The sequence below is a fragment of the Erpetoichthys calabaricus genome, chromosome 2, assembly GCF_900747795.2.
Source record: "Erpetoichthys calabaricus chromosome 2, fErpCal1.3, whole genome shotgun sequence".
NCBI lineage: Eukaryota > Metazoa > Chordata > Cladistia > Polypteriformes > Polypteridae > Erpetoichthys > Erpetoichthys calabaricus.
In genome coordinates, this window is record NC_041395.2 from 94,338,759 (window position 1) to 94,362,413 (window position 23,655).

The 23,655-nt window shown below is 36.7% G+C and overlaps 1 protein-coding gene across 2 annotated transcripts; it reads left to right on the forward strand.

The window, feature by feature from the left end:
* The first annotated feature begins 3,274 nt into the window (after window positions 1-3,274).
* On the forward strand, window positions 3,275-23,306 carry LOC114646100 (protein rapunzel-like). Of its 2 annotated transcripts, none has more exons than XM_051922821.1 (2): window positions 3,275-3,354; window positions 20,353-23,306. In XM_051922821.1, exon 2 carries the CDS (start codon window positions 20,387-20,389, stop codon window positions 21,524-21,526), a length of 1,140 nt encoding a protein of 379 aa, XP_051778781.1. In that variant the 5' UTR covers window positions 3,275-3,354; window positions 20,353-20,386; the 3' UTR covers window positions 21,527-23,306. The 2 variants fall into 2 exon arrangements, with proteins under 2 accessions (XP_051778781.1, XP_051778780.1); XM_051922820.1 differs by lacking the exon at window positions 3,275-3,354 and adding an exon at window positions 3,470-3,535.
* Window positions 23,307-23,655: the final 349 nt, after the last annotated feature.

Here is a 23,655-nt window from a genome sequence, read left to right on the forward strand (position 1 = left end):
CTACTACTACTCTGGTCTTACAATTCTTTACTTTTGCAGCCAGGAACATATTATACAGGTGGCTGGAGTCTCGTTTTGTCACACTGCACATTCTGGGCTTTTTTTCTTGAATACCCTCAAACTTTTCCTTTCCTACAGACTTTAAGAATCAAACATTCATAAAACCTAAGAAATCAAAGAGCAAGACAGCTGTAAGGACAACAAGAATGGTCTTACAATATGAAGCTTTCACTATACTCTCTTTTGTTAAGATTTCAACCACAATGACTTTCCTTTAGTTACTTCATTTTCTTACTATGAAGGAGACAAAATGCTACTGTCATTTCAGAGCAGACAGCATTTGTTTTTTTACATAAGAGATAGTTTGTTGATTGATATATATTGGTTATTCAAATGTTAAAACACAAAAGTGCTAGAGGAAATGTTTTATTCACTGTGGTAAAAAAAACATTGCAATGTATTTTAACACTTCACATTCATTGTCGTCCACAGGTGGATTGTGCGGAGGCTACCAGATTTCTGTTTTTTATGTCCATAATTGCTAATCTGAACAGTTATGACAGAATTATTTTGCAGCTTTTGTACTGCATGCTTTTATGTAACCTCTTGGTGTTTCCATTCCTTAGAGGCTTGAACATCTTTAACATGGTAGCATTTTATTCCCATGGGTGTTTGATTTTGAATTTCACACTGAGCATTGATCTACTGTCCCTTTACTTTTACCATAAGAATAGTGCATTTGCTTTTATTTATTTTTTATTTTAATTTATTTTATTTGAAAAAAACAACATTGCATAAATGTTATGAATGAATAAAAAGCTGTCAATCATACACTGGTAATATGTAGCTGTCTGTGAAGAAATGAGTAGCTGTAAACAGGTAACTAACTTCAACCTTGTTATCCATCTCTACGTGCATCACTAGTGGATTGCAGAAGTCATAGTGAAAATGAGATGAGGCTGCTGGCCAACCAGAATACTGGAATAAGGTTAGGAATAACTGAGATGATCAAGAGCACTCCTGCCACTATGCTGAAAAATGCCTTCACTCTGTCTTCCTGCAGGCAGTTGGTGTGTTTGCCTCCTGAAATGCAGGTGAAGATGGCAAGGATGGTGACCAAGACTCCAATGACAGTTACTGCAGATCCTGATTTAGGGTGAGCATGGAGACACAGTCCTTAGATCTGCTCAATATTACACACAATGCACAAACATTCCCAGGTTGTCTGCACCATCATGGTGTTACAGGCAATACTATTGGACTTGCAAGATTATTCAGTAGACTACAGTCTATGATTCAAGTAAGGTCTGGAAAATACAAAGATAATAGTATATGCCTGCTAGAAATTTTGGAGGAGGTGAATGATTATTGAATAGAATAATTATTCTTAGGCTAATAACATGATGGGTTCCTATAGTGCATTCTGCAATCTAATTGGTTATCGCAGTGTTTTATGTACTACACTGGATGCTAGCCATGTAGGAAGGTTGACGTGCCTTCTCCTCAAACAAAAGGATTTTCTTTGATCATCCTGTGTTGGATATGCTACATCTTAATATCTTCGTTTTGCTTTCATAGCACTGCCAACAGTGACTTGACAAAGCAGAAGGCAGTGTGTTGTACTTTATCCCTTTCCAGTCTGCTCTGCCATCTAGCATGATGGAATCCTGTGGATTTCTTTACTGATTTTTTGACTTTTTATTGTTATTTTGCAGCCCTGTACTGCATTTCTTGTATCCTTTAAATTCAGCTTTCTCTTTCTTGATACGTTTCTTGAAGATCACATGGTTGCATTGTTTGCATATTAATTTTTTAGAAGCAGAATTGCATAACTGTGCCATCTAGATAGCAAATAATAATAATAAGAAGATCTTATGATGAACTTGCAACCATCCAGGGTTCATCCTGACCTTGCAGCCAGTGTGACATGGATTGGTTCAAGATCCTAGGCATTGCAATTTGTCTTCTTTGATATACAGATGGAGGGAAAAATAACATAAAAAGACACAATTTCATATTTTAAATGACACTAGTTTTTGAAGAAGGAACATCCTAAAGGTAGTTTGTACATCTTAGATAGATAGATAGATAGATAGATAGATAGATAGATAGATAGATAGATAGATAGATAGATAGATAGATAGATAGATAGATACTTTATTAATCCCAATGGGAATTATTGTGCATTTAGTCCTGTAATAGTTCTTCCAGGAGTACTTTATCCTTCATAATGGTGTCAATATTTTGATATATGACAGCTTTATTAGTTTAAACCTAAGACTTCTTTTATGCAGGGAAGCAGATCTGCTACAATAAATATGCATTGACTGATAAAACATATGTTTATAGAAGCAATAAAATAATAACTACAATATGCTTTTCAAATGTTTTTGCAGATGTTACTGGTATAAAAAATGTTATCAGTAGGTCCTGTTTTTAGTTCACTGCCTTACAGGTATACCCTGGTTGTTTTCTCTAGTTACCACTAAACTACAATTTTAAAATACATTCTGTTTAAACAAATATTCCCCGAGGAACTCTTTATTTAATGCTTGCCCTACAGTGCTTTCCGTTGCATTTCTACTGCATATTAAACGGGTGTATAATTAAGGCTGGCAGCAAGAAATGTAACAGGGTTTTGAAAGTATTACATAAGATGAGCTATTCTAGTGCATGCAGTGAATAATATGAGAAACCCCAATAAATAACCCATATAATCTCTAGTATGGCCTCTGTCATCCTGATATTTTATTATTCTTCTTCAGAGTCTTGTTTTAACCATTAAAGATACACTCCCTTCTGATGTTTACTGAGAAATTATTATTTTCTCATACTAGAGCCTCACAATTTAAACAGGTGCTTCTTAACAACAGGTTCTACAAGTTGGCAACATTCACTTGTCTGGGGTAAACAAAAAAAGGTGTGTGCACACCCTCCATTATCCTTTTTTTTTGGATTAAGCCAAGTGTAATTAAATGGAAACATTAATGTTTATTTTGTGGGTTGTAATTTAGTATTATGTACATTTCTAGCAGGCTTCCATACAACATATCCAAACAGAAAGTTTTACAAAAACATATATTGTATTGGAAGCCAGGAAAGGTAATAAAGGTTGACTCCCTTTGTGGACTTCCATTGGCAGTAGCTTGTGGGTGGGCACAGATCTCATAGGCTCCTGGACACTGACACTATCTTATAAAAGTCAGTTAAATTTTTGGGTGTCACTGAACACTTGCAAATTTTGTGCACTTTGAAGAAAGAAAGAAAATTCAGGCACGTCAGCCTCAGAGCAATTTAGTCTCTTTATAGAAGCTGAAGTCATCTTTTTTTCCCTTGAATGTTTTCAGTTATAAGGTAAGCAAAATAATATTCAGATTTTTTTGCAAGTTAAATTGTTGGGTGTCACTGATCACTTGCAAATTTTGTGCACTTTGAAGAAAGAAAGAAAATTCAGGCACATCAGTCTCAGAGCAATTTAGTCTCTTTATAGAAGCTGAAGTCATCTTTTTTTCTCTTGAATTTTTTCAGCTATAAGGTAAGCAAAATAATATTCAGATTTTTTTGCAACTTCTTACTTAAAAAAGTTAAATATTGATAAAGCATAAAAGTACAAAGTGCTAATGTTGCTATACTGTCTATATTGTTCATTACATCTGGCAGCTTTGCCAACATCCTTTACTCTGCAACTGCTGGCCAGTCACTGGAGTGGAGCCAGCATTTTCCTGATTAACTTATTAGTCTTTCAGCCTCTCATGCCTCTGCCCGAAAATATCAGTCTGTTAAAGAGTTATTTTTTGCAAAATCAAAGTATATTTATGTGCTCTTGTTACAGCATGAAATAATGAATAATCAATAAACAATAATCACAATATGGTGACACGGTGCTTAGTGCTGCTGTCTTGTGTATCTGTGTTCAAATCCAATGTCATTTTTGCACATTCTTTGTGAAATCTTCTTGGGTATTTTTTTCGGTCTGCAAACTCCAGATTTTCCCTTCCACATTTTTAAAGATGTGCAGGTTAAAGTAACTGGTGCTTACAATTGTCCCTGTGCAGGATTGAGGACTGTTAACAAACTGGCACCCAGTCCAGGGTTGGTTCCTGCTACACACCCAGTGCTATACAGATACTCAAGCATGGATTAAGACTACCATACTGGTATTTATAACTACTGAAGTTTATATTTTAGCTTGTTATGCAAAAATTCTCAGAGATTTATACTATTATATCCTTCCTGTCACCATTATTATTATCTATTCACCCACTGACTGTACATGATTACTCTAATGCTAAGCTTAGGAGTAGCTACTGCCTAAAAAGATCCGTCCCTGCATAGGATGCCAGTCCATTGCTGATCATACACACGCACACAGCCTGACTCATTCATACAACACCAGCTTTGAGTCTTCAGTTAGCTTAACACACATTTCCTAGACGTGTCTAGAGTACCTCAAGAAATTTTTTTTAATATGTTTGTGTTCAGTACAGAAATCCTTACAAACCCCTTCTTTTTGCCTCCTTATTTTGCTATATAAAAATTAGTCTATACATTTTCATTTAACAGTACAGAAGAAAGTGGCAAAAATTATGTTCCACAGCAATGGGTTGACTTAAAGGTTCCATTTTACAAAATGTACCCAACATCATACCATCATAGATAATATTTTTTTGAAAAATTATTTATCATGATACTTGCCATATTTCAGCTTAAATGTTTACTTTATTCATCATCTCAAGAAAAACACTTACGTGATGTACCAATCAGTCGCGTCGTTGGTTTTAGTAGATATCACGTGCTTAGAGTTGTACAGCAAATCGAAGAGGGTTTTGTTTGGTTGTTGTGAGAAACTTTCATGAGGGTAAATTCGAAGATCGGGTGCTTAAGCAACTGCTGCTGCTACCAGCTTCACGAGGGAATAACCTAGTTCCATTTTTTAAATTTTGTTTTTTGGTTTTGCATGATTGTAATACCATACAAGTTGCATTTTTTAAATTTACATTGGAATGGCATATGTAATGTCCATGACTAACAAGAATTTATTGGCTAGATGCCGACAACCTAAGCAAAACAGCTTTCACTAGTGGATCGATCACAAAGCCCTGAGTCCTCAGTAAAATCTAATTTAAAGTTAATTCAATTATGAATAGATTGGAGAAGACATTACAGATATTTTACATGTATTAGTAACAAATGGCCATCTTAGTTATGGTTTAGCTGTAAACCCACAGCAAGCCAGCGGCATTTTGGTTGGATTCATACAGGTACCCTTTATTATTATTATTATTATTATTATTACTTTGTGCTTCAATAACAGTCACCCCTTGCTTTTCATGGCTCGTTGATGCATTACTTCGACTAATACTTAAAAAAAATAAAAACTCCCCCCATCAGCATCCTTTTCAGCATCTTATTTGCACTCAGGTTGTATACTTTCTTCTGTAAACTCATTAGCATACTCCTCTTGGCATTTTACGGAGTTATCTAGTAACCCTGCGGCTAAATTAACCAGGATTAGGTGGCGTCACTTCTGGATGTGATAAAAGATGGACTTTTCTTGTGGCATGTAAGCTGTATATAAGGGGTTAATGACTCCATCATCTCAATAATAAAGTTATTCACGAAGGTTTTGTTGCTGGTCATTTCAACTGTGAAGCGCTTGGCTCTAGACAACATGGAGAGTATCCTCTTTATTCAGATTGAAGGTCTCCCAAGAAAACGGAACCAGCCTCAGAATAACAAGTCGAAGGGCGTGCACAGCTGGACTGGCATTGCCACTTCACCCAAGGTGCACTTCTTTGTCAAGTGGCGGATACTGAAGTGCCTGGAGAAAAGCCACACACACAATGAGAACTCTGTGTTCTCAAAAACATTTGAAAAGATGTGGAGATAATATTCGTTCTCTAATACATAGCCCCGATACAGCAAAATATGCGTAGCATTCTTATTCTGATTTTTGTAGTTTTTCTTCCAACCATCCATCTACTTTATGACCGGTTTACTCAGTTCAGCGTCATTAAGAGAGGTCGTGTATCCCAGGAATCAGGACGTAGCGCTGCGCACCAACACATCCACACCTAGTGGTGACTAGATAGATCTAAACAACATCTCTGTGGAATATGGGAGTATCAGGCAGTGCCAACAAAAGGTGTAGGAAGTAAAACAACAGCCACGTTTCATATGAAGTGGCGATCTCTGTAACTGTGCCAAATTATCAATGTTGACATGATGAGCTGATTCAAATTTCATTCCAAAATAATATTTATTTACTTTGTGTTTCAGAACTTCCACATTGGCTTAGCATTCATTGGCAAGGCATTTGTATTGGTCAGCTCATAATATTTTGAAGCACTATGAAAATATCTCAAATGATATGACGTGTAATGTATAAAAATAAACACAAGAATCCCAGATGCGCACATACTGGGGCTGCCATAAAAGCATACTTCATTGCTGAAAAAAAAGCAACAAAACACTAAATTTGTGTCATCCATTGGGTTTTTGATACCAAAGTACTGATCATCAGTTTAACAACAAAAAAAAAAATGCAACAAAAACAGTGAAAGCAATTATGACACATATCTCAGTGGTGTGGAAGTGAATGTGACACACTGTCCACTTACAAATAATGACTACAGTTGGGATCAGTCAAGTCCAACAGTTTAGTCCAATTCTGGAGTTTGCAACACCCCTTCAAAATCACAGAGGTATCAGATGACAGTGTTAAGGACCCTAAAAATACTACATTCGCAATCCCCTCTTCCATTTCATAGGGCAGACCCTAATTTTAGCTTTAGGTCAGCCTGGCCTTCATAAGGTGTCAGGTGGAGTCTATCAGAAGAACTCACTAAAGTCACAAAGCCCTTCATGATTCCTCTCTGCATTGAAAGCAGTGTTTTGAGCACATTCCTTGACCTGTAACATTTTAGAGCATCCTCATCTATAAAATCTCCTCTGAAAGTCTGGTGAAAAAAAAAGATGGATGATTACGGATTCATAGTTTCACCCTGGTTTTACGTTGAAATTGTATCAGACAAATCTATTTAGAATTGGTGCAATCAGTATGATGTAAGCAATATCACACATTGATATTCATGCTTTCAGTGTGCTAAGTTTTTCAAAATACAAATCTGAATCTAAAGTGTCATGTAATAAATAGTATATGATAGATAGATAGATAGATAGATAGATAGATAGATAGATAGATAGATAGATAGATAGATAGATAGATAGATAGATAGATAGATAGATAGATAGATACCACTGAATTATTACATAAATACATGACCCAGAGCTATACATTCACTAATAATAATCCCAGAATCTTGGGTTTGAATTACAAGTTTGCATGTTTTACTCATGTCTATGCCAGTGTTCCTCTGACACCCCAATGACACACAGATAATTAGCTACTCTAAATTCATGAAGTGTGGATGAGTGTGAGTTGAGTGACTGTGAGTATTCTACCTGCGTTGAATTGGTGGCCTAATCCAGGGTAAATTCCTGCCTTGCACCTAATGTTGCTGGAATAGGAACTAGCTCCTAGTGACATTGAACTAAATGTATGGATAATTATCGTCAAACCTCAAACACAGCAATTGAATGTTTAGCAGAGGGAATTAGAACCATTACCCGGTAAGCATATAAAATCCAACACATATGCATCTAATACAATAGTACTGGGATTAAAACAATACACTGTACTTACTGTAGAAGAAGGAGTCTCAATCAGAAGAACAAAAAGGTCAAGCAGACCTAAATGAACTGTGTTCTAAATAAGCCAATGTACTTACCAGAAAAGGGTATCACAGTTTTAATGTTCATTGGCTCATTATCAATCTGGTATCATCAAGGTCAAGGTAATGAACCAGCCCTGGACAGTGTGCCAGTCTACTGCAGAGAACACTCAAGCACATTTCAACATTCACTCAGTCAGGGCCAGCTTAATGATGCTAATGTAAAACTACAGGAAAATCCAACAAGAGAAATAAGCAAAATCTACACTGCCAAAACTTTTCAATCCTATTAAATTCAGCAGTTGAAAGTTTAAAACATGCAGAATTCAAAATGAGAAAAAAGAAAAAAATGATTTAGTGATTTGTGAAAGGGGTGTGACTAGAGAGATGGTGAGCAGCAATTTGTTAGGACCTTCTACGGTGTTACATAGATATATTTTTATTACCCCCACTGAAATCTTCAGCAAGTCTTCTTTAAGCCTGAATTCAACTGTTGCTTTATTATGTGTTCTTTACGCAGTCAACATGGCCACCTAGTGACCAAGTAAGGAAACAGCGTTCACTTTCTGCAAATTAAAAATACAGGTATTAGATAAATTGTCACATAAGAAATTAATTTATATTTATTGTTTTTCTTGTTCAGAATAGAAAATTAGTTTTTCAACTTTGTCATACTGAAAAAACAGAACAAATGTACACAACTCATACTATTTATACAAACAAAACACTATGAAAGTGAGTATGCAGGTATCCTGTCTCATATCATGTCACCTTATTTTCCATCAACAAAGCAAAATGGAGTCAAGAGCAAAGGGAGAGGATGACAACATTATGACTAAAAAGGCTAGATGAAAAACTCTAAGAGTTACATCAACAACAACAACATTTACATATAGCACACTTTCATACAAATAAAGTAGCTCTTTAAAAGATGAAGTAAAAAGGAAGTTAATACAAAACATATACAAACAAGATTAGGCAATACTATTGTACTGTATGTAACAAAGAAAAAGGCAAGGTCAGATGGCCAGAGGACAGTAAAAACAAAAACAACAAAAAACACTCTAGTTAGGCTGGGAAAAAAAAGATGTTATAAATCAGTCCTCATGGTTTTCAGGCTTCACATGGGAGAAACAGATGATGATGATCATGTGGACATGTGGGACACCCGCAATTCAATCCATAAATGCAGGGGTCAGCATGGTACCTTGATCAGGTGATGGTGGCACAGATCGCCACCACAGAAGAACCAGAAAAGACAGCAGAGAATAGTACAGATTAGTATAGATTGCAGAACCTCAAGGAAAGTTATAATTCAATGCCCATATTGTCTAAAAGGGATATAACTGAAATGTAGCTACAAAAAAGCCATTTTAAAACAACTAGCCAACCCGCGGCGTAGCATACGCCGCATAATTATGTATTGATGGGTGAACACTTCCTGAAAGACACAGTTGTCCAAATAGGGTGGGTTTGAGGATACGACTGTGAGTGAATGAAAAGATGAAACTGGAGAGAGCAACATACAATTGAAGAGCTCAGTTCCAAAATCAGCTAAGTACAAAAGATAAATTTTGGAGATAAATAGGAAAATCTGGGTCAGTAAGCAGATTTTGAAACTAAATCCCTAAAACTATAGCGCTACACTGTTGCAATTAGGTTTTGAAGCTCAAACATATTTTCGGCGCATGACCAACTGCATGAAAAGTCACAATCACGTGTTCACTAAATTTTACCAAAAGGTGTAATAGGCAGATTTTGGAACTCACGTCTTCAATTGTCCGTAACTGAAAACTGGTTTTGGCAGATACAGGCATATCGTTTTGAAAGTGTGTCCCTGTGCCTTATTAATTGTCATTGCAAAGGCCAATCTAACAGGAAATTGTCTGCGTGTAAAAGTAAAAGGCAAATTTGAATCTGATGGGGTCAGGGATTCTCTCTCTCGCGTGCGCCTGTGTGTGTGTGTGTCTCTCTCTCTTTCCGCGCGCGCGCCTGTGTGTGTGTGCCTGTGTGCTCTAAGTGAATGAAAAGATGGAACTCTGGAGAGAGCAACATACAATTGTCCGTGACTGAAAACTGGTTTTGGCAGATACAGGCATATCTTTTTGAAAGTTTGTCCCTGCGCCTTATTAATTGTCATTGCAAAGGCCAATCTAACAGGAAATTGCGTGTAAAAGTAAAAGACAAATTTGAATCTGATGGGGTCAAGGAAATCTGGGGAATAAGGACAGTTTGTGAGGTAGCAGCTGCGATTGTTTTACACTCCAGTACATTGCGGTGAATGCTGAGAACAGTCAGTCTAGTGCCTTTACAGAGACTTCTTGCTGGCATGAGGTTTCTAAGAAGCATGACGACTGAACCAATTTTAAGTTTGACTTTATGCGGAGGCATGCCAGTGGGAGTAATGGCTGCTCGGCGGGTCATGGGAATAACCGCCGGATCGCCAGTGGGCATCGTTTATGGTCGGAACTACGACGGTATGTGATCTTCTTCGAACCTCCGACTTTCGTTCTTGATTAATGAAAACATTCTTGGCAAATGCTTTCACTCTCGCACGAATTGTTGGCTCTGTAGTGCGTGTGCCATGGTCGGCTGCTTAGTGAATTGTTGGTGGGCGAGGCTCGGTCTTGCGTGCGTCTTGCTTGCCATGGACTTAGTGAATTATATATATAGATGGGGTTATAGCAGATTTTTAAAATTGTTATACAGTATTAGTCTGATAAAGTATTCCAAATTTTAGGTGCATAACAGCAAAATGCCACTTCACCACTTCTTTTCAGGTTGGCTCTTGGAATTATAAGCAGGCCCTTCATTTGAAGATCTTGGAGTGTAAGGGGACAGACATTCCAAAATATAGGATGGGGCAAAATTATTTTTCTAGTTAATATTCCTGCTGCTGCATTCTGCACTAACTGTGACTGATTGATTTCTTTCTTAGGTAGTCCTGTATGCAGTGCATTACAGTAATCTAGTCAACTGAAAACAAAAGTGTGAACTAATTTTCAGTGTCTTGTAAATTTATAAGAGGTCAAACTTTAGCCTAAGCCTATAAATAAAGTGTACCTGTATTTCTAATACCCTCGCTATATCCATTTTTTGCCAATAACTTAAGATTTCTGTTTTCTCCTTATTTAGTTTGAGAAAGTTACTGCTCATCTACTCTGAAACACAAGTAAGACACTGGATCAGAGAGCCTAGAGCATCAGGGTCATCAGGCACTATTGATAAATACAGTTGTGTGTCATCTGCACAGCTGTGGTAGCTCACCTTATACTTTGAGATAATGGAAGAATGTAGATCAAAAAGAGCAGTGGACCCAGAATAGATCCTTGTGGTACACCACATAAAATATCATAGGTCTCCAAAGTATAATCACCACAGCTAACAAAGAATTTCCTACTTGTTAAGTAAGATGGAAACCAATTTAATACATTGCCGCAGAAGCCCCTCATTGACTAAAGCGATTTATAATCAATGTTGTTGCACTCAAGTCTAAGAGAACAAGAACAGATATACGGCCTCTATTCGCATTAACCCGTATATCGTTTACTGCTTCAACCAGTGCAGTTTCTGTACTGTGATTTGTTCTAAAATCTGACTGAAACTTGTCAAGAATAGAATGTTTAATCAAATAATCATCTATCTGCATAATGACTGCCTTTTCTAGAATTTTACTTAAAAAGCAGGTTAGATATTGGTCTAAAATTGTCAAAAACAGAAGAGTCAATATTATTTTTCTTGAGCACAGGATTGATAACTGCAATCTTAAGACAGTCAGGAAAGACCCCAGTATCTAATCATGAGTTCACTATGTCAAGTATATTATCAATTAGCACAAAAGAGACTTCTTTGAAAAAGCCTGTTGGTTTTGGGTCAAGGGAACAGGTGGAGGGTTTCAGGTAAGCTTGATTCAATCCAGTGACCAATTGCAGAAAGATTCCCATGCTTGAGCACACAGTAGAGTTTAATTTAGTAAAAGATTCCAGATTAGCAGGGAAGTGGCATATAACATGAATTGCTTCAAGGTATGAGTGAATGTGTATTTATCATTCTTCTGTCAATAGCTAGCACACGGTTTTGAACATTTGAACATTAGTGCTCACAGAAAAATCCATAAAGCATATATTTATATTTACTTTACCTATTTTGCCATAACAATGTTGGTTGCATGGAATTAAGAGATTAATAACAAGATATAGCACCTGGACAACAGTAAGCATCAATCCCCAAAAGTTACCAAGCCACCAGTACCTATGTACTGTAAGTTCTTACATCTCATACATCTAATACATTTCTGTATGTCCACTGTTCAGTCTTATCTTTAAATTCATTTTTATTTCATAACGAGATTTTGTTTTACCATGACTGCCATCATTTTGTGCAATTTTTCATAGACGTGTTCATCTTGTTTATCATTGTTATGACTGTTGCTTATCTTATGATCTGCAGTAATGCATTATCATCATTTCAGTTACTGACATTTTAAATTCTGGCAGTACAGCTCATGGATCAAAGTTCTAAGTTAGGGAAATAAATCTTATTTACAGTTAGGACCTTTTGCTATTTCTTTTTCAACTTCATATTTTGCCTTGTGCTTTGATTTTGACAACTCTTGTTATTTTATCTCCAGTTACAACCTTTGGCCTATTCCTTGCCAGGCCTTGTTAACACCTTCTGATTCTCCTGGTACTTCAAGTTAATTCATTTTTGTCCCTCCTCAGGAAGCATCACTTTCCAACTGGCTGAAATAATGCATCTCACAGCTTGTGAATAAGTATTTTCTAAAATCTAGTGGTCCTGGTTTAGATGGAGGTAGAATAAGAATGGCAAAGACACTGCCATGCCAAATGGTGAGAAAGAAAATATCAATACTAGTTTAACAGTGCACATGTAGAAAATGATCATCGCTTCTGCTGAAACTTCTTCAACTGTTATAAAAAGCAACAACCTCTGGTAAGCTTTATCGATCAGAATGGTTGTGTTAATTTTTCACGTTAGGTTTCATGGAATCTGACATTCTCCAGTATCCCTACAACATGGCCATTGTTTTTTAATCCTTTAATCACCACATTGAATTTCTTGTATTTGGAATTTGTCATTTTTTGCATACCCCAACATACTCACAGAGAGACATACACAGAGATTTTTTTTGGGGGGGAGGGCAGTCAGAGCACAGCATCAGCTATTTGTAAAGCACCCCTGGAGCAATTGCAGGTTAAGGGTCTTAACAGAGTAGCGTTCCTTCTGTCACTGCTAGGTTTTAAACCAGCAACCTTTGAGTTACCAGTTGTATAAAGGTTAGAGGGATCTTTTGCCAGGCTTAATGTTCACCTTCAGTTTGAGCCTTTTCAGTTTAAGCAAAAAAAAAAAATTAAGAGGAGTCATGACTGAAGTGTTTAAATTATGGAGGGGATTAGTACTATAGATCAAGACTGTTATTTTAAAATGAGTTCATCAAGAAGACGGGGAGACAGTTGGAAATTTGCTAAGTGTAAACTTCGCACAGATATTGTGAAGTTTTTCTTTACCCAGGGAACCAAAGATAACTGGAATAAGGTACCAAGTAGTGTGGTGGACAGTAGGACTTTAGGGACCTTCAAAAATAGACTTGATGTTATTTTAGAATAATTAAGTAGGTAGGACTGGTGAGCTTTGTTGGGCTGAATGGCCTGTTCTTGTCTACATTGTTCTAATGTTCTTTGTATCAGTTCTTCTGTTTCCTTGACTTTTAATTAGGTTGTGCTACAGTATTTAAACAATTCTGTTACCTCTTTCCTGTTATTTGTAAGGCGACCCATAAAAATGGTGTCATCAGCAAACTACAGAATCTTCATGTAGTAGTTAGTCACAACAAATTTAGGAGTGGTGACAAAGTACAACCCTATGGGTCTCCCATGCTCATGGTAAGGTTGCTTAGAAATTTTGCCCTACAACTGCACTAATTCCTGTCATAAAGTCAACCCAGTAACCAATACATTAGACTAATTAAAGCCTATGGCTATTGGTGGTCAAGAAGAGGATCTGGGTCCATGTGTGAAGTAATTCTTAATGCTAAAAAATATTGTAAAGCCCTAGAGGGACTGTCCTCCTCTGATCTTTTTGCATTATTTCTGCACCATAATGTCCAGAATTACCTGTACATCTGTAAGTCACTGCAAAATAGTTCCTATCATCTGCTGGCATACAGATGAGCCACATGCAAAGTTGTGTAGAACATGACAAAATCTAAATAATGAATTCTTCCCATTCTGTAGCCAAAAATATGTCATGACTTTAACATCATAAACAACTGGGAACAACATTGTTTATTGTTTAAACATCTTTTTAAGGTTTTGAAAATTATATTTTGTTTATTATGTTTCCATGACACTATTTTGTGCTTTATTTTGGATTACAGTTGGTGCCCTTTTGTGTTTCTCTCTAGCACCTAGTTTTGTTGTAACAATGATGTGGTATTGATGTTATTTACTGGCGACTATGTAAACACCGTGATAAATGTTATTCCCGGTTCATGTTTCTAGATTAAATCAAACAATTGTGGAAAGAGCAGCTAGATAATTACCGTATTTTTCGCACCATAAGACGCACTTTTTTTTTCCCCAAAAGAAGGTTGGAAATGTCTGTGTGTCTTATGGAGCGAATATTGCATCACAGACCATGATGTGTATTACCTGACAAAAGTCAAAATCCAGGGGTAGAGGGCGACAAAACTCACAAACTCACTGATACGTTACAGGCATTCCCTCTGTGCTTGGAGGAATGTTAGACTCATTGACTCGGCATCTAATCCTTGCATGTGCGTGATTTGCGAAATGTAAACAAATGTACACAAAGGCAAGGTGGCATCGACATCTCCCAAGGGAGCAAAGCGAGTGCAGAAAACAAATGTTTTGCGCATTATCACTGAGTCGGACTCTGATTTTCAGAATCTGATTTTGTTGAGAGTGATTAGGAAATCGAACAAGAGAGTGAGGAACTGGCATCAGCTGATCGAGACACCATTCGTGCAGCTGATGCACCTATGGCAAGGTTCGTGTGGGAGGAATACCTAGACATTGATCCGTGGGAGCCAAACTGACTACCGGACTTCACAAGACGGTATGACTTGCTGTTGGACACGAGAGATTACCAGCCGCTGGACTACTTCAGGCTGTTCTTTCCTGAAGCTGCCTTTCAGCTACTGTCAGACGAGACAAACAGGTATGCAGAGCAATTTTTTGAATCGAGGGCTGTGCTTGCACCGCATTCTCATTTTTCAAACTGGAAACCCACAACAAAACACGAGATGAAGGGCTTTGTGGCATTACAAATATAGATGGGACTAGACTGGCGATTAAACTTCAGCATTGGTCCAAACGTGTGTGATGATAGGTACGTGCTCCTGCAAAGTGACTGTGAGCAACTGAGCTTCTTAAATTCTGACACTAGCGATGAGGAGTTCTTGGGGTTTCCATAAAACTAGAAGTGCTTGAACCTTAAAGTCTCTCCTTATTTGTTAATGACAGTGATGATGTTTCTTAATACCGCTGTTGAATTTAGATGGTTGAAATATTATTCTGCTATATTTTATTAAACATATTAGTACACCATTTGGTTCAGAATATTTTTTTTCTTGTTTTCCTCCTCTAAACCTAGGTGCGTCTAATGGTCAGGTGCATCTTATGGTGCAAAAAATACGGTAATAAACTTTAGGATTTACAGGCTATATTTTCTAGTAACTCCATCCAATGACCAAATGGCAAGAATTACTGAGAAGGCTTTATTGATTTTGACTGTACCCAGACCCACATGAGTTAAAATTGCATGTAGTGTATGTAATTACTGTATATGTTCACTTTTTTAGACTAACTCTGACCCCTACTGTCCAGTGCTATTTTGAAATGACTATCAGTTTGTTAGACTCTCTGAGACCAACACCCATAAAAATGTTCCTTCACATGATCAGTAAGGATGTCTGACAAGGACGGGCATTTTTGAATGAAGTCTACTGTAAATAATTAAACTTAATTAACCATAATATTCAAAGATTTGGAGTTTTTACACAGATGACACTCAAGATTTATTTCAGTTATAAAAGTAAATATTTATGGAAGGATTAATGCTGGATTTACTACCTACTTACTGAACTGCAACAGAACCTAAGATCATGCTAAATGGCATGAAATCTCAACTTAAGAAATAAACCCCTTTCTTTCAATCTATGCTAAATACGAATCATCTTCTTTAAGGAACTTTAGCTTTATTCTTGATTCTTCACCCTTGTTATTCAGTTGATATAAACAACATAAAGTAAGTCCAGCGGCACGGTGGCGCAGTGGTAGCGCTGCTGCCTCGCAGTTAGGAGACCCGGGTTCGCTTCCCAGGTCCTCCCTGCGTGGAGTTTGTATGTTCTCCCCGTGTCTGCGTGGGTTTCCTCCGGGCGCTCCGGTTTCCTCCCACTGTCCAAAAGACATGCAGGTTAGGTGGATTGGTGATTCTAAATTGGCCCTAGTGTGTGCTTGGTGTGTTTGTGTGTGTCCTGCGGTGGGTTGGCACCCTGCCCAGGATTGTTTCCTGCCTTGTGCCCTGTGTTGGCTGGGATTGGCACCAGCAGACCCCCGTGACCCTGTGTTCGGATTCAGTGGGTTAGAAAATGGATGGATGGAAGTAAGTCCAAATCTGAAATATCTTTAAAATCTACAATATGCCCTACATCCAGTTGCTCCTATTTTGTTTTGAACACTGAGAGTCTTGATGATGTTTTTATTCAGTCCTAAACTTGTCTAATATCAGCATACTTAAATCTGTCGTCAGAGCTCCAGTTAGCTCAAATTTTGATGATATCTGTTACCTCTTGCATCATTATGTTCCACTCTGCCCACTTCAGTCTTCTACAGGTACTGCTGACAGCGTTCTTGTGCCTCAAACTAGCCTATGTTCCTTGGGTGGAAGAGCCTTTAGTTCTACTTTCACTAGGACTTTTCAATAATCCTCTGTTAGTTATTAGATCTGCTGACTCAATTCATCTTCTTAATTGGTAGCTTAAATTCAATCTGTTCAAGAAGGCATTTCACTTACACTAGCATTCTTACTCTCTCAGTTTCCTCTTTATAACTTGGTCCTTGTAATGTAGGTCATTAGTTTGAACTATGTTTCAAGTGTTTTACTCCTGTTCGTTGTTTTCTTGTACTAATTCAGATCTACCTTTAATGTATATATGTGTATGCAGTATACTCCAGATGTTATAAATAATGATATTTATTGAACATCTTTTCTTTGAGTTTAATTCAATTGGGCGCTGCAGACTATTTCTCAACTGCATGGATTGATAGATAGATAGATAGATTTTTGTATGACTGCTGAAGTATCACAGATTCAATTTAGAGCTGTTTCTTATAAACCATATGTTGTCTTCAACAGCCTTTTATTGTTCTGTAAGTCAGCAGCATAGCCAGAAATTTCAAAGTGGTGGGGCCTGGAAATAACTGAGTGGGAAAGCCATTAAATATTTTAATTTTAACACTTTTTGGGGACCAGAGGCAAGCTCTGGGGTTGGTTCCCCTTGAAGTTTAGCATAGCTAATTCATTCATGATCAATCTAAGGTCCAGTGGAGGGTCCCTCTTGAGGTAAGCGGCTCAAATGATTGACAATTGACCATTAATATAAATTAAATAGAAACATTTGCAGAAGGGGTGGCTTCTGAATGGGGGGCCTGGGCTCCCAAATGACTCCCTGCCATGGCTTCACCCCTACTGTAAGTAAGTACATCATTATATGATTATCTGTTATCTGTGAATGCATATTTTGTTTGTAATGCATGCAACAAGTATTTTGTAGAGTGTAGGCAGACAGGTGATAGCTCTGCAGGTTTTGGGAACTGTGGTGTCTTTTTCATGTATGTGATGCCTTGTTGCATAAACCAGTTTGTCTGCAAGTACCAAGTGAAGAGTGATGAACCTCTTATAAAAGAAATTATGAACTCCATTCAAGCCTGGTGCCTTCCAGATGTGCATTTCTCTTATTGTTTCTGTGAGATCTGTTAAGGTGATTTGCTTGAGGTGCTTTGGTGTCATATTGTCTATATTTTGTCTCTCCTCCTTGATGCAAGCTGCTGTGGTATTATGCTGAACCGCATTAGGCCAGAGGGAAGATCAGTACTGTGTGAGGTTTTCCTGTGTTGGCTTTCCATTGGTTTTGTATTGATATGTTATTCAGTATGTGTCTGTATAATATTATTTCATTGTTTTGTAATAATGAGTTGCGTTGTTTTCATACGATGCATAATTTGCACTGTTTTAGCCTCTGTGTTTCAAGTACAATTAATTGTTTAAGTGTATCTATGTATGTGTTACGGAAGCTGTTATCCCATAATTTTTTTTCACTGTGCAGTTCAGCGCTTCCGTAATGTGTCTACATGCTCATTGAGTTTTTCGTGTTTTGTGTTTACTTATTATTTTACCATTAGAGCATCATGCATATACATAAAAGAACTCAAACTTAAGATAATAGTAAAGTTTTAGGTAGGAACTTGCTTCTGTTTAAAATTGTTTGGAAGTAAAGCCAATAGCCTTAACAGTCTGCTAGAACTTATTTTTGGAAAACCCATTTTCAAAAAAGAAATTAACCAAGAAAGGTACCAAACTCACAGTGTGCCTGTCACATAACCTGTATTTACTCTAGTAGAAAATGGAAACTAAATATCTAACCTGGAAGTATAAAGTCATTTGGGGTGAGTAAACTATGAAAGATCCTTTAATTCATTTTCTGAACCTGCTTAATTCAATGCTAGGATCAAAGGGTGTCAGAGGTTATAATGGCACCAAAAAGTTAATTAACCAAACTAGTGTTTGTGTCCATTGTAAGGAATCGTGCACATATATTGGCCAACTTATGGTTGAGCCTAAAATTCATGTTTTTGGGGTACGGAAGGAAAAGCGGAGTGCAAAGAGAAAAACCCGCACAGACAAGGTGAGCACATCTCTGCATAAGTAGGGACAGGGCTGGGATATAAAATTAAGTTTATGTGTATTTTTAAATGACTTTAGTTTATTGTAAAAATGAAGCATTAGACAAAGAAAGAAAAACTTGCAAGCAACAAAATGGAGATAACAGTTTAAAAGGAAACCTTAAATGTGTTGTCCATTCCAGTAGAGTTAACAATATGAGTGTATTTTTATTAAATTGGTCAACTTAATCTTAATCTAAACCACTTGTACCTATTATATAGCAATACCTATACTTTTCTTTGAGAAATTCAAACATAGACTAAATGTAAATAAAAAAAATACATGTTGTGGCAGACGGCCAGGGTTCTTGCCCGGCCGTGATGCCTCTTCGCTAAGAGGACTGGGGGAGCAAGCCTCAGCAGAACATTTCCTCCCCCGGGACGCTAGATGGCAGTCCCCATCGGGGGCAGCAGTGCCTCAGACTCCCACAGGGCTTCATGAAAGATGTAGTTGCCTACAGCCCTGTTGGAATCCGGGGGTGCCACCAGGGGGTGCTGCAGCTGCTCCTGAGCCCGTATGGGCAATCCTTTCACCACACCCGGAAGTGCTGCCGGAAGTAGATCATGAAGCACCTGGAAAACTTCCGGGTAACATACAGTGCTCTGGGAGTCAGAGTTGGGAGACGAAGCTTGCTGAGGTGGAGTGGAGGAGAAAAAGACTGAGAGAAAAGAAGGAAAGGAATTGATTTATTGTGTGCTGTGCTTGGGACTGTGTGTTGTACTTGTGGGATGGGGAAGGCATTGCCCACAAGTGAAAAAACAAAATAAAAAACATCTGTGCTTTTATAAGTGTGCCTCCTGCGTCTGTCTGTGTCAGGTTAGGTGGCTGGCACACCCCGTAGAGTGGTCACAATGTATACTATAGAAAGACAAAGTTGTTACAATCAGTATTCTACATTAAATATTATGGAGGATACTGGAAGTAGTTAAGGACGAGCGATCAAACATGGGAAGAACAAGCACAGAAGGCACTTAAGCCAATTCAAGTCATGTGAAGTACAGTGGGGAGTCAACCTGCTTTGCCACTAAGACATTTTACTTTTATTTATTTACTGCATGTATCAAAATTTAAAAATCCACTATAAATGAGATAATTATTTCATCAACACCAAAACTTGTCATTCTGTTGTTACCAGGCAGGACTGTTGTCAGAATTTTCAAATGGAACAAATATGAAACAATATGTTCTACACATTGTAATTGTGTAACTTCTAATATATACTTAATATAAATTCTTTAAGCTCTTTCAATCAATTTTAAAAGTTGACAATACAAAATCTTCCAGAACAATTCAATTATCATGAATTAGGAGGAATTCTTAATGTTTTAATTTCTTTTTGTTTTCACGAATAGGAATTTAAGCCAAAATGATACTTTATTTTCTTATTATACAGCCATTTTTCATTTGATTTAAATACAATTCAATACAAAATAACAGGCAGTTTATGAGGACAGAGTAATGTGTCTCCAGGCTCAGGAGACTGGAAAGATACCTTTCCAATGCACTGCTGACATTTCTCAAGAATAAAAATACATATATATATATATCTTTCACTGTGAAGCAAACTCATCTTTATAGAATAGTTTTGTCTTTGTTAATGGATTAATTTTATTTTCTTTCAATGCATTCACAGGAATTTTTCCTCAAGAGAAAATATTTAACGGAAGATGGATAAAATCACGAAGGATTCAGAACATCAAACAGACATTAATAAAATAATGAGTAAAGTTTTAAAAGGGTCGCAGTTTTTTCTGGAAGTAATTGGAGAGGTAGTCCCTATTTGCTCAGCAGCAGCAGAAGTAATAAAGTCATTTCAAGATAATTCTGAAAGCCCACAAATAGGAAACCTAAAAATTCAGATTCAACAAATTGATGAAAAGCTCAATGATATTACAGAGAATTATAAACAGGTCAACAAGGAGATTCAAAAACTTCCCATGGATGTGAAGTTTTCTAAAATTGAGGAAAATATTAAAGGACAATATATGTATTATACAAAAATTGTAGATGAAGAGCCAAAGTACAGAGATAAAAGAATTGAAGATTTTTGTGACCTCTTCCCCAAACTGAAAGGAGAAAGCAATCTCAATGAGCTCTATGATGGTGTGATGGGAAATGGAGAAATAGACATCCTGGAAACAGTAAAAAATTACTGGAACAGAGATCGTCGTGTCATGGAAGAGTTCTGTGCTCATTTAGGCTACCTGTTCCTCACTGGGATAAGTGCATCGATGGTGTATGCTTCACTGAAGGGTTTAGATGTATCAAAAAGAGAGAAGGAGTGGTCGGAGAAGATGACAGCTGTACAAAGTCAAATGGTATCCGCCATAGAATATTGCAAAAACAACTTTGAAGACCAGGCTAAAACTGACTTGGAGACATTTATTAAGAAGAGCCACCATCAATTATTGGTGGAGAATCTTTGTAGTTTCTTAGAGAAAAAATACGATTGGGTGAAATGGTCTGTGAAAGTGTACAGTCATCCTAAAGACAAGAAAAAAGGTACAAATGATTGTATCATCGGAAACAGGCATTTTACATTCTCTGATGCAGATGATCTCCAGGTGGTTGTGTCGTATTGTACGGTACCATGTAAAATTGATATGGAACAAATTCAGCAAACATTTACAGAGAAAACGGCGAATGGTAATATGAAAGAGCTGGCAGAAGCAATTAATGAGAAAATGCCAAACAGTTTGGTTCATGTCATTAAATCAAGCAAAAAAATTACAGAAAAGAACAACTTCTCAAAGCATTGCTATTATTATAAGCAAAACAAAAACTGTCATCTATTTGTGCATTGTTGATGTGATACTTTTTGGCCAATGTGAAGATCTGTATATTTAAGAAAAAAGTAATATTTCTGCATTTTTTAATATTGTAAAATGTATGCCAGTTGAAGAATCAAGCCAAAACAGAGCTTTAAGATGCTTATCACTAAATTATTTAAATTTTCTAATACTGATCATACCTGTAATACTGTAGTCAGACATTTCAACTGAAAATAGATGCACAAAATAATACTTCAGACATTGTTGTTGATCTTTTGGAAAGAAAATGCACTCTCATTGTGTGTGCAACTCGTGTGAGGTGCTACATACAGTAACTCTAGCAGAGTGAGCAAACTATATGAAAGAGCTTTAAACACGTTTAAATTGTGTTTTTTGAAAATGTTATTTTACATTTATAAATCATAATTGTGGTGATTGTTGTGGTGGATGTAAAGTTATTCATATTTTTCTTTATTGTTTAGTAATATTAGGATTTGCATTGCTTGTAGAAAATATAGCATGACATAGCAAAATAGTCAAGCACCAAAATATTGCAAATAGATGCTAGCTGTGCAAAAATATAGAAGAAGGGCTTACTTTTCAGAAACAACAAAATTATTAAATTTTAGTTACTGATAATCACATCCTGATTGCTATTACCACTTTTGTTTTTCTTTATACAATTTCCTTTCACAAATCAATTTACTTTTGATTAAATTTTCTGATGAGGGAAAAATATTGAGCTGGTCACCCCATTTTAAGAAACAGTCTCCATTTTCTCCTGTGGAATTCCCAGGCATAAAAGCCAAAAGATAGAACCCCTCCAGTGTGTCCTCAGTCTGTCGCAGGTGTTCTCTTAGGGAGCATTTTGACTACATGTACAAAGCACCTGAACAATGCTCCATATTAACAGATTTGGCTGACAATTGTTTAATCAGTACAAAAGAAATATTTTGTAAAGCCTTTATATGTAATTTACTTGAATAACCATTTCAGAATAAATGTCTACTGTACAATAGAAGGCACTATTAAACTCTGCAGCCAGTCTGTCAATCTTCTCATAATTAAACAAGAAAAAACATTTATTTTCAGGAAGTGAAATTTAATTCAATGAAATTCTGTGCAATTCTTAGTTTTTTTTTTGTTTTTTCTCACCACATATGTGGTAATATACACCAATCAGCCGCAACATTTAAACTACTGACAGGAAAAGTGAATAACATTATTTATCCTGTTACAATGGCACCTGTCAAGAGGTGGGATATATTAAGCAGCAAGTGAACAGTCAGTTCATGAAGGTGATGTCTTGGAAGCAAAACAAAATGGGCAAGTGTAAGGATATGAGCAACTTTGATGAGAGTCAAATTGTGACTAGGTCAGAACATCTCCAATATGACAGATCTTGTGGACTTTTCCCAGTATACAGTGATTAGTACCTACCAAATGCGGTCTAAAGAAAGACAACTGGTAAACTAACAAAGCCAAAGGATCATTGATGGAAAAGGGAGAAAAGGCTAGCTCATCTGGTCTGATCCCACAGAAGAAAAGAGTTTCAACACACGCCAACATGTAATTTCTGAGGCCAGAGAGAAAAGATCATTTTTATGGGGATTATGTGGGTTAAGACTTATTTTAGTTTATCTATTTCATGAAAAGCTCACATGTTACGTTGATGGGGTAAATTATTGAGATTTTATTAATACAAGTAATAAAAGGTAAAGTGTAAAGCTATTGACATGATTTATGAAGTAGTTTGCTATGTTTCAACTTAAATGTATTACAATACGCAACTGTGCTTTGAAATTTTTTATTTCTTTTTAAAGAAAATAGAGATACAAAAAGTAAATTGCAAATTATTAACAGTAACTGTACTTTTTTGTATAATGTATTGCTTATTGTATGATTTTTTCTGTTCAATAAACCTGACTTTCTAAAGATGAATGTGATGTATTTTAGGTGATCTTTGGGCTAAAAACTGTTGTTAACCAGAATGATTTTTTCAAACCTCCCTTGATTAGGAAAGCAGCAAACTACTTTTCTTATGTACCCCCTTTGCACAAGTACTTTTTAAAGTATTGTAACTGTACTGACAGGTTGCATCAGTCTGGGTGAAACTCACCACTGCTATGAGCTGGCATTCCATAATGTAAATAAGTAGCTTCAGA